The 12349-nt window shown below is 45.6% G+C and overlaps 1 protein-coding gene across 2 annotated transcripts in view; it reads right to left on the bottom strand.

The window, feature by feature from the left end:
• Positions 1–215: 215 nt before the first annotated feature.
• LOC138516875 (uncharacterized) overlaps positions 216–12349 on the bottom strand; it is a 90139-nt gene continuing 78005 nt past the window's right edge. For both annotated transcript variants that reach the window (XM_069632323.1, XM_069632324.1), the window contains exon 4: positions 216–2416. In XM_069632323.1, coding sequence (XP_069488424.1) covers positions 2219–2416 — 198 coding nt within the window. In that variant the 3' untranslated portion in view covers positions 216–2218. The remainder of the gene's footprint in view (positions 2417–12349) is intronic.

The raw sequence follows: 12349 nt of genomic DNA, 5'->3' as shown, positions 1-12349 counted from the left end.
CCCCATTTAATTTATAGAATTTTTTGGAGGCAAATACTGAGAATGCAGAAGGACACATTTTCACAAACGTGCTGCTGCTCATGAACGTCTCACCACTGTCTGCACTGGTTTCATATGGTGCATTGCTGCGCTTCATTTATTTTACAGGTTCTTACGCAGATGAAATAGAAGTGCCAACATTATATTACACACAAAGTAAAATAAGAAAGGCAACATATTTGAACGCATAGATTTATTTGTTTTTCTTTTAGCATACAGCGAAACAGAGTGCACTTCAAAAGCATAATAGTTAGAAATATTGAACAAATAATCAGGCAAAGTGTTTTAGAGTGGGTGCAAAATGGCTGAAATAGCAGTGATTGAAAAAGACACCAAAATGACCAGTTTATTTAAAGTCTGAATTATGGGCGGAGGGGATGACATGACAAATGATGGGTAAAGTCATTGTGGGTCAGAGTGCCCTAAAACATTTGGAGTCAGTATCAGCATACTTGCCAACATTCTGTGACCAAAAAGATGTAGGATTTTTCAAGTTTCAAAAATAATAATTCCCATAACAATGACATCACAGGAAAATACAAAACATACATTGTTGGCACCATTGAAGCATTCTAAAATACACAAGCCATCAAACAGCACAACATGGAAAGATGTTGAAATGTTAAACATGTATAATTCTGAATGGTAACTTAACACCAAATTCAATTACATAACTTCGCAGAAGGTAATCACACAGATTTGGTAGGCAACGTTTGCCACTGCTCTGTAGCAGCAGCCCAGGTAGTACATATTTATTGCAAGTTGAACATTGAATGACATGGCGACTGATACCCCACTGAGTCTGATAGGCAGATGCTTTGTGATGGTGTTACACTCTGCCACTTGCCTTCACTGGTGGTTCACTAAGGGTTGTCCCATCAAGAGTGCAGGACAGAGTCAAGAAGCTGTCAGGTCAGTGGATTGGTCTGAGCCCAATCAAAGTAATCACCTACTAATCCATTGTGTAGACATACTAATCAATGTGTTGCATGCATAGTCCTGGGCTGGTCTCAAGCAGTCTTCCTTAGAGTCACATAAATTACTTGCCACTGTAAAAAGCAGTAGGATCTGTCACTGAAATCTGTAGGTGGGAGGACTGCTTAAAAAGCAGTAGCCTACTGCCTAACTCTGTAGGGTTGGCAAATATAAGTATGATGTCGGAGCTGAGCGAGCGTCACACACAATTGTGATGTCAGTCTGCCCCAGAGCTGAAGGACAAGTAAAGGCATGCACAGCCTGCGCGATGTTACTGGAGGAAAGAACCCTTTCCTTTTATTAGCTCTGGTCACGTGGGCCGTCACGGCCACTCTCCCCTGGTTCTCCTGGTCACCTGACCATCCTAACAATCATGCACTCAGGACAGTGCCTGTGTTTTGGAGTGAGTTCGAGTTTGTACTTAAGTACTCATCCATCCCTTTGTGTGACTGCACACTTATGGGATGTTCATGGGCTGGGGGACCCGAGTGGGCAAATTACCAGCCAAGAGGATGCAAGGCCAAACTGCGTCAAGCCCCACCGGGCATCCAGTGGAGTCGGTTGGCCCACGCCTCCGCTCAGATTTGGTGAGATTGCTCCACGTCTCGATTCGTTTGCCTCGTACCTCGGCTACCGCACAGGCAATTGGGGATTCCTTCGACCTGACCGAGGGCAAACTGGCTTTCTGTTTCCAAGGCTTCAGATTCCACCTCTCCAGAGAGTCCCATTCCATTCTCCTGCTTTACCGTCTTTGCATTCCCAAGTGGGAAATTCCTCACAGGCTTTCATTTCAGCATCACCCCATAGCACCCAACTGGGAGATATGAAATTGTACTGAGCCATTGGGCTTCATGGGAATATTCTTTGCATTGGCCTGATCCATCCCAGGTATGACAACATCCCTAGAATGTGAGAAAAAACTATAAAGGCGAAGAAGCAAACCTTTAAATGTGGAATTCCTGCAAAGGGTGTTCTACGTCTCTCATCAGACACTTAATGAATGATACTACAGGTGTGGAGAAAAGCTTTAATAGCACAGCAGAAGCAAGAACATTTATTGTTTTTCAGAAGAAGCATCAATGCTTTAATGATCTATTTAAGCAGGTCATTCAGCACATTAAAATGGTTTAACAGCTGTTTGCTCTTGTGATTTGAATGCTAAAAATGAGAAGGCCTTGAAAAAACAGGGAATGCATAATTCTGTTCACTGAAGTAGATTCTGGAACTGTACTTTGTAAAAGGCGGTCCCATTCCATGTTCCACCAATGGTGGTCTCATAGCCAAAGATGGTCTTGATGTGGGCACAGTATGGTATCTGTATTACGGCTTTGTTGGCAATTGCCTTCCTCAAGAAACATTTGCCAGGCTCGACTTCGAACTCCTGCGACATTACCACTTTAGTCTGCAAAGAGAAAATCCTTCAGTTAGCTCACACTCAAAAGGGAAATCCAAAGTCAATCCTGTCTTCTTTCAAAATGGCGGTGATCCTTTCAGAACGTGCTTTCATATATTATTAAATAGTTTAAAGACATTTGCTTTATAGGATTCAGATAATGTAATCAAATTCAAGGAAATGCTCCTGTAGAGAGGCTAATGACGTTAGTTACGACCCTCCCTCACCGCATAAAACGATTTCAAAATCATAAAATACACATTTTTACTCTTTCAATGTACATATCTAAATAACCCAAAAAAAATAATTAGGTCATCATGAATTGGATCTTTGACCCAAACACACTTTTTCCTAGTACTGTCCTCGTGAAAAGACACACGCTGTCCCCTATAATTATCCCCTATGTATCATAGAGTCCCCGCACAGAACCTTCCCCTCTGGTGAGAAACCTGCAGCAATGGTGACATCATCTTCTGCAGGTTTCACTGCTATTACTGTGTCCCTCCAACAGGGAGACTTTCTTGCAACCGTATGGTCTCCCAACTCAACCTCTGCCCAGAAACCTCCATGGATGTCATGGCACTTCATTATTATAACCATTCCCTCCATAGTGAGACAATCGAAAAGAACAGCTAGTCCCACCTAATGAGTTTGGTGGTAGGCAGAAACCCATTAGGGGAGCACTATGTCACATCTTCATGGAGGCGTACTAGAAAGAGCCAGCCTCCCATCGTTGAGGATTATGATGATACTCTACTCTGAATGGATCGTGGTCGGTACCTAGTCATTTTACCGAAAACAAAACAGGTAAGTTTTACCGAAGAACATACCAAAGAAATACCACAAAAGAGGACTTTGAGTCAGTGTTTAGCCTGTACTGACACAGCATATTCATATCTTCGGGACAAGCCAAGGAAAACAATCGAGCAAATGCAAATCTCTTGACTTTCTCAAACCTGTTGAACATTTTTTTTTTATTCGTTTATTCATAAGTCAGCGCACAGGTGATTATAGATTTTACAACCAGATACAATGCAAAACCTCAGCTTAAGGAATCAACATGTCCCACATCCCTCCCTTTTGCCCCGTGGCACAGCATTCACTCTCAGTCCGACTGAGCTAGACTGTGTGGCAATCGTTCGTCGTCCGAGTGCAGGGCCCTCGCAATTAGGCGCGGATTGTAAGTCAATGGCAGGAAGTTTTGGTCGTAGTACAAGAACGGCGCCCAAATGTTTGCAAAGCGGTGAAGGGTTCAGCCTTGGCTGCAGTAACCTTCTCGGTTATCAAAATGTCCCAAAGCTTAATCCACTAGAGAGTCATTAGGGGGCCTTCTGTGGATTTCCAAGTGCGGGCTACAGTAATTTTTGCCGTCAGCCCTCCTGCCAGTTCTCGTGTAAGAGCCCGGGACCGGAGCACCTAGAAGAATAGTTTCAGGAACCAAAGGGATTGCCACTTGAGTAATGTCTTTTATTATGGCGAGGAACTGGGACCAAAATTCTCTGATCTTTGGACACGTCCGCCACATTTGGAACTAGGACCCTGGGAGTCCACAGCGACGCCAACATTTGGGATCCAGGGCATGATGAAAGTGATGCAAGCGTAGTAGGGGGTAGTAACATCGTAGGAGCAGCTTGTGGGCACACTCCCGGTTGGTGAAGCAGGGGGAGGACGCACAGGTTCTCGACCAGATATCTACCCAGGTCTGGTCCTCTTTGGTGTGCCCTAGGTCTGCCTCCCATTGTGACATGTAGGAGGCCTTTGCGACAAGGGGATCGTCTTGCAATAATTTATAGAGAGCGGAGATCTTCCCATGGGCTGGCAGGTCTTTTGCAGTGAGTTCCAGAGGAGCAGGAGCTCGAGTTGTTGCCGCTCGCGTAACGGGACGGGAGCACCAATGCTGCAGTTGCAAATAGGTGAACCTGTCTGTCTGTTTCCGCTATCCGGAATGCCGCCTTGCATTGTTTAAAGGAGCGTGGACGACCCTCCTCATAAAGTTGCCCTAGGGATTCAAGGCCTCCCACCACCCAATTCCAGAAGTTTGAAGGGCAGGATCTGGGCAAAATGGCCGTGTTGTGAAAGATAGGGGAGTAGGGACCCAGCCCCCCCGGGATGCCCCTAAGTTTCAGGGCCCAGTCCCAGGCCTTCACCAAGTGTTTAGTAGATGACAGCATTTTCGGCCAGGTTCGGTGCAGTGGGGAGAACGTATGGGAGGAAGCGAAGAGGGAAAGGAAGACGGGATTGTTCAATCTCCACCCATTTCAGGCACCTGAGGTAGTCACCCATGCCTGAATGTGGGCTAGCTGTGCTGCTATGTGATACCTGCGGAGGTCGGGGACCCCCAGGCCACCCAGTCTGGAACTGCCCATCTTGGTTCTCTGCGGTATTTGCAGCTTCTTGTTCCTCCAGATGAACCTAATCATCTTCCTTTGAAGACGCTGCAGTGGCGGGAGAGGGATTAACATGGGCAAACCAGAGCAGGCGCAAAGGAACCGTGGGAGTGGATTCATGTTGCAAGCTGCAGTGCGGCCCAGAAGCGAGATCTCTTGTGAGAGCCAGCGGTTAAGATCTTTTTCCAGGTCTTCTAAGAGGGGGGGGGTCGTTTGACTGATAGACGTCTGCTGGACGGGCAGGTATCTGCACCCCCAGCTAAGGGATAGTTTTGACACTCCATTGTATTTGGCATTGCTTCTCTAGGGATTCTCTTTCCCCTGGACCTAGCCCAACCCTCAGGGCCACCGATTTCTCGAAATTGATGGCGAAACCTGCTACTTTCCCAAACCTATGAATTCCGGCCAGGGCCGGCTTCATTGAGGCCGAGATGTCAGTGATGGTTAATAGCACATCGTCAGCATAAAGGGCAATCTTGTGCTGAGAGGGGCCTACTTGGGGGCCTTTAATCCGTGGATTAAGGCGGATGTGTTGGCCCAAGGGCTCCATAGCTAGGGCAAACAGCAGGGGGGATAGGGGCACCCTCGCCTAGTTCCACAAGAGAGAGGGATCGGGTCAGATTGCAGGCTATTGACTCTGAGGAGAGTCTTAGGGGACTGGTAATTGGCTAGCACCAGCTTTTGGAATGTTGGGCCAAAGTGGAACGCTTCAAGGGAGAGGCGCAGGAAAGTCCAGTCCACTTTATCAGAGGTTTTAGTTGCATCTAGGGCCAACAGAGCGAGTTGTTGCGATCCCTGGTTAGCGATATCTATTAAATTCAGGGCTCTGCAAATATTGTCTGTAGTTGACCTATGGATTATGAAACCTGTCTGATCCGGGTCTATGATGTCAGGGAGGATAATGCCTCCTGAGGGGGCCCAAGAAGAGTACCGGAGGCCCAGAGCAGCAGGTGGCCAAAGCGAGTGAGCCCAGGCCACCGGTGCAAGCAGGGGCCCCGGTGGGGGCACCACGGTTGGACACCCTTACTGCCGAACAGAATCCAAGCGGCAGCGCCCGCATAATCTTTGGCTCAGTGGCCCGGCTCAGGGGCAGAGCATTGATGCAGGTGTTGAGGTGCGGCTGCGCTGGGCACCCCGAGCCCAGCAGCGACTCCGGTGAGCTCTGCAGCGCCGGCGGCAACAAAGAAGACTTCTCCAGAGGGGTGGGGCCGCTCTCCAGAGCGGGCCACGACTACCTCCCTCCGCAGGCACCAAAGGGGGTCCCCGGCGAGACCTCAGCCACCCAATGAGCGGCGCCAGTGAGGGCTGCGGGGAGGAGGGGATTCCAAGGCCCGGGGGCACCCGGCCCTATTCCAACACCAGGACAGTCGCTGGAGGGTTGCCGCAGCACGGCCCGACTGCAATCCTGGAATCAATTGACGGCCGCCGCCACAAATCTCAGTGCCCGGGCCTCAATCCGTCACCCCCTGAGCCCCGGGCAATCCGACACAGAACGCAGGCATCTGCAATGTAGGGAAACAGCAGGAACTGGAGAATTAAGGGAAAGGCAATTTTTTGAAGGTTTGAGTAAACGAAGTTCAGGCAAGTTCTACTTCACATCTGCATAAGGGAGATACCTCAAGCCCTAGTTCCCACTCTGACAGATGTGTGGAGTCAGTGGGGAGAAAACTACAGTACATACATCTTAGGTAAGTGCTGGGGAAGGAATCTATTTAGAATAGTGATGAAGGGCATTAGAATTAGTGCACAATAGAGTTGAAATAACAGTGTGTCAGACTAGAGATGGAAATAAGGGAATCAGGAATTATAGTACACATTTTGGCCACTTTTTTTACGAGGTACTACGATCACAGCGAGTGAGCCTACAAACATTGGCCTTCAATTTGGTTGTATGTGGGAGAAAAAAACTCCACACATTGATGGGTAATTTTTGTGAGTAAATGAATCGAGATGTCAGACAATTGATGCTTTATTTTTGTTTTCAAAGGAGTGAAGAAACAAAATTACAAATTGACATCACATTTTAGGGCATATGGAAGGGTAAAATCAGCAGACATATTGATGCGTAATTTATTTTTGTACAGGAATGGAGAAATCAATTGCACACGTTGTCCATGATAGGCTTGAGACACAGACACATGCTTTTTTGCACAGGAGAATAGGCACCTAGACACACCTATTGAAATGTGATTTTTGTTTTGTGCCGGAGATGAGAACCTTGATCACACACATTGTCAAATGCCTGTTTTATGGTGCAGGATATGAGAACTAGATGTGCCAATTAGTTTGACATGTGATTTTGTGCAAGAGAGGAGAAAGTAAATCACACATGTTGCGAGTGAATTAAGGGCAGAGCCCCTTTAAGGAAAGGTGAACACAGAACAGTGGGAGGGAGTGGGAAGAAAGGGGAAGGGGAGGAGCAGGGGAGGAGGAAGGGCAGTTGTAAAGTGGAGGAATAAAGTGAAGGTTAGACGGAATGGGGCTCCTGTGCCATTAATGGAATGCATGAGGAAGAGGGCCGTATGATGTACAACAACACACATTGACAAAGGTTTGTTTTGAGGTGAAAAAGAGGCAAAGGCATTACACATATATTGACAGATGGTCATGTTTAACACAGCAGTATGATATGATATGTCATTTATAACGCGCTTAATACCCAGAGGTTTCTAAGCGCAGACATGGGGATCAAACCTGCGTTGCTCTGTGTCGTCGTGTTTCCAAGGCGAGCAAGTTGTCCCTGAGCTATCCTCCCGAGACAATAGAGAAATCAAATCAAAAGCATTGAAAAAAAGGTCAATTTGCCCATGAAGGTAGAGAGCAAATCAAATACATTGGCACTTGGGTGTTTTGGAGTGTAGGAGAGACATCATCACACACATTGACGAGGGGTTTTGTGCGGCACAAATTGGACCTCAATCTGAGTTTGGGATGCACGTGTGGACAAAATCAATCCCATTTACCTGTGAACTCTCTTTGCTCCATCCCCTAAACCAATGATAAGGAAACCACTAATGCCGAGAACAATGACACAAATGAATACCACGGCGAACATTTCAAAAGAGCGAAAACGTCTTGTCCAGAAACAATGCACAGGCAGTAAGTTCTAAAGACTCAGGATCCCTCTTTGTAAAGCCTTTTTGAAAAACAGCCACCAAGACCTCACAGTGTTAGAGCATGTCCCAGGCCATTTACCTGAGCTCGCTGCTTTCTCTTCTTGTTCCTGATCACCATAGGAAATATGTGGCTTTGACAAGTAGAATTAATTATTAGTAGAAATTCAAATTGTTTTGCCAGCTACTAACTGTAGTATTGAAACGCTCTGGATCACAAATGTTCCATTTATCCATAGCTGTCCGCGTACACCAACACCCCTTAACGTGGGGGTTTTGAACAGCTACATTCTTTGTATTCCCGTTCGGATGATCCGTTGTGTATCAACTACCAAGTTATTGGCATAACCTGGAAGAAAAGTCTAAAGGGGGAATAGAATAATTTGGAAACTAACTGGGCCTGATCGATATGCTCTGATTTTTCACTGTGCATCCAGGTGCACTGCTCGCACAATGACGTAGAGACAAACATATAATCAATTGTAGAGTGAGATTTAACTCGAAACTAAGTAAGCTGTTTTGGTATATCCCTCTCACAATTACTTTTCAGTTAAGCTAGATTCCAATTTAAGAAAAATTCAGCCCAGAAAGGACCCATCGAAAGAAGACTACCTTTCCATGGATTCTTTATAGGTCTACACTCATTTCAAAGGTGGAGTTTTTACAGTCTACTAGGGTCCAGTCTCAACAGAAACAATTGAAATCTCCTACACGTAAAATCTTCTGTGCTCCACCATGATCAATCCTACAATTAAACATGTCGGGCAGCTTAGCTCTCAGTAAATCTCTGGATTCCGTTTTCGGCTTGCAATCAATCTCATTCTCCCGAATACCATTCTCATCAACTAAAGCTACCGCAAAAAAAAAGAACTTGAGGAAAAGGCAATTTCTAACAACAAAGCACTCAGTGAACCTCCTGTGGAAATTAAGAGACCCCCCCCCCAACAGGTCTAGCAAGTTCCCCTTCGGTTGCTTTCTTCAGATGTACATTAAACCCATCACTAACCGGATGAAGCAGAAACCACACCTCTTGAAATAGAATAAGGTCCAAGTCAAACAATTGATCCCAAACACTTGTAGACGAAAAAACGATGGTATCCGCTGGTATTCCAGCTGTGCTACTCCTGTAATGTTTAAGGCTTGCAAACAGAGTGGAACTGTTCCTGGAATATTCAAGATTTCAGTGCAAAGCAAACTACAATTATTTAGATTTCATAACAAGGCTGAACTGCAATGTGCGAGGCTTTGCTAAAGGCAAGAACCTCTACTGTAATAATTGAGGTTTCCTCACAGAACGGTACTACTACAGCAAATGGTGAGACTGCCCTCCAGCAATTTATAAGATTTCATCACAGAGCAAAACTACTCCTTCAGCCTTTTAGTCTTCGTCACAGAGTGGAATGACTACTAAAAAGTGTGAGGCGTTTCCAAAGGGTGGAACTATTTTGATGTTTTTGAGTCTTAGTCACAGAGGGGAGCCGCTATTGGAATTGGCAAGTCTTTGGCAGGAGGCCAGAACTATTTCTGCAACTTTAAGGTTTCTCCACAGAGTTTAACTACTCCTTCAAACTGTAAGGTGTTGCCATCGAGAGCAGCCACTCCTGCAATGTTCAAAGCTCCACTACAGAGCGAACACCTGGATTTCTGAGGCGTCACCAAAAAAAAGAAATGCATCATAAAAGCAGGTTTCGAGGCTCACTACAGGGCAGGATAACCTCTGCAATTTTTAGGGATTTTCCAAAGGGCACAACTTCTCCTACAATATTTCAGCCTTTACTACAAGGCAAAATGACTCCTCCAATTTGTGAGTATGTCTGAAGGTAAATGTTTACAGGTCCACCACAGAGAAGTTGTAATACGGCAATAGTTGAGTCTTTGCTTAGAGAGTGGAACAGATCTTGCAATATTTAAGCATTCACCTTCAACTGCAATGTCTGAGTCTTTGCCAGAGCACAGAAGCACTCCTGCAGTATTTAAGAGTTCACCACAGAGCTGACCTACTACTGCAATGGTTGAGTCTTCGCCAGAGGGCACAAGCACTCATGCAATTTTCAAGCCTTCACCACATAGTAGACCTACTACTGCAATGATTGAATATTTGCCAGAGGGCAGAACCACTCCTGCAGTATTTAAGACTTCATCCACAGAGTAGACCTACTACTGCAATGTTTAAGTCTTCTCCAGAGGCAGAACCGCTCAAGCAATTTTCAAGGCATCGGCGCAGAGGGGACCTACTACTCTTATGTTTGTGGCTTTACTAGAGGGTGGAAACACTACTGTAATGTTTAGGTTTTTCCCAGAGGGCAGATATACTCTTGTAACATTCAAGGCTTTACCAAAAAGCTGGGCATTTCCTTCAATGTTTAAGGGTAGAATCACTCCTGCAATGCTTAGAATGCACCACAGAGCAACCTGCATCTTTTATGCGCATTTGTTATATGGCAAAACCTCTAAGGAAATTGTTGAGGTTTTCATCCATGGTACACTGGATAGTACGACCCATTAGAACACCCTATCATCAATACACTCTGATGCAGAAACACTGGTTTTCTAACCAGAAGAGGGGTAGTTCCCACAAGGCCATCCCAAGGGGAGTTTTCCAAAGAGAAAACGAGTTGACTGCCAAAATCCCAGGAGAATCCTCGCCACTAGGCAATATTGTGTCTTTTCATGCAATATCCAAAAATATTGCACACATATTTCACCTCCAACTGTGCATGGAAGAGAACAGAAATATGTCCTTTATAACAGGGACAACTACAGTCATGTCAATCCTGGATTACATGGGAGGCAGGTGAAAGCATCCTACTAGACCCCCTTATCAACAAAAGCTACCACTGCTAGACCGGAAAAGAAACAACAAAGCTCGAGACACGACACCTTTGTGTTTACAGCGCCATCCTAAACCGGAGTGTCATTACCAGAGCTGCAATATGGTGGTTAGCAAACCCAACCTCTCCTCAGGGACGTCATTTCACCAAAATGCCAGGGGCGGCGAAAGTAACATCAGATGACCCTTGACCCCCCTGGTGACATCACAGGAAGTGATGTCATTTGACCACAACCTCAAGTGACATCACACAAAGTGATGGCCAACGACCTTCAGATTTTTCAGATGTATCTAGCACCCGTGTTTCCAGGTGCTCTCATTTCAGCCAGATATAAGATCCGAGGCACAGAAGTAGGCGTGATTTGTCCACGATAACACATTTTGGGAATGTAATTTTCCATATTCGGCATGGGGTCTATATGTAAAACATACATAATGCAGTACTTGTAACAGGGTAACGGAAATCTCTAATGCAGGCTATAGCTAGTGTATGAAACATCTATAGATCAATGGACACAGAAGTACTCGTTATCTGTGGCGTTTCTGTGTTAAACAAGCCAAAAAAGCAACTACTAGGGGAGGCGTATGCTGCTTTTTACTCAGGAGCAAAATGCTGCGTGAGCCAGGCCTGAAAATGAAATCATTGACCAGAATTTAGTATCAACAAAATTCACTGGTTATAAATGTATCTATGGGTCAGCTACAACTACGATAGAAGAAACCTATTAGACTGGGGAGTGCACCTGATGATAATGTTATCTTTGCTCGAGTATAATGCATGGGAAAGATTCTTTCAATATACCGAGACCACCCATAGTTTTTATTATCTAAGCGTAATTCTGGATGCCAGAGGACTTAAAAGCCCCCACCATTTAATGTAATATCATTGCTGCACACATAAGTCAGTGGTACCACACAGTTGTTTTAAATTGAAAACACCCATGAGTAGCTTCTCCCCCATGGACTCACTGGGAGACTTCAAGGCACCCACTGCACACTACTCCTTTGTCAGACAATGGTGTAGCACAACATTTGGGCCCCCCGGCGGGCCGTTCTGTGGGGGCCCCCCAAGCTCCTTAACAAAGAACAGGGCACGCCACACCTGGGCTGGCCCGTACCAACACGTGTGCAATGTCCATGATGGTTATGCCGCTGCAGGGGCATGCACTACTGCAAGTGAAAGAAGTAAATATGTTTTTTAATCAAAGCTTTAATGTTTCACATTGCGCAGAAAGAAGAGGGCGGTGCCTGGTCTATAAATATACCAGCCACCAATGGAGGCTGGTGAGTGGTTCTTTTGGAGGGCGTACATATTTGCCACAAATATGCGATTGCGACGGAGCATAGTGAGGGAGCCCGAACTAACGAAAATGTTTTTGGAGGTCAGGAGGGATTCTGCCCCCACCCCTGAGAAAATATTTTGAATAATTGGGTAAAAGGGCAACAATCAGTTTTGTAGAGTGTAAGGTAAATCATGAAAAAAGTACAATAGATGCAAGTCACCAAAGGTGCACAGGGCATTTCCCAATGGTCCCTGCAATATATGCCAACATAATAAATATTTTAATGCTGGCTGTGCCCATACATTTCCATGCTGGCTCCACCAACATAT

The sequence above is a fragment of the Ambystoma mexicanum genome, chromosome 6q (assembly GCF_040938575.1).
Source record: "Ambystoma mexicanum isolate Mex_15411 chromosome 6q, UKY_AmexF1_1, whole genome shotgun sequence".
Taxonomy (NCBI): domain Eukaryota; kingdom Metazoa; phylum Chordata; class Amphibia; order Caudata; family Ambystomatidae; genus Ambystoma; species Ambystoma mexicanum.
This window is presented reverse-complemented; position numbering and strand designations above follow the sequence as displayed.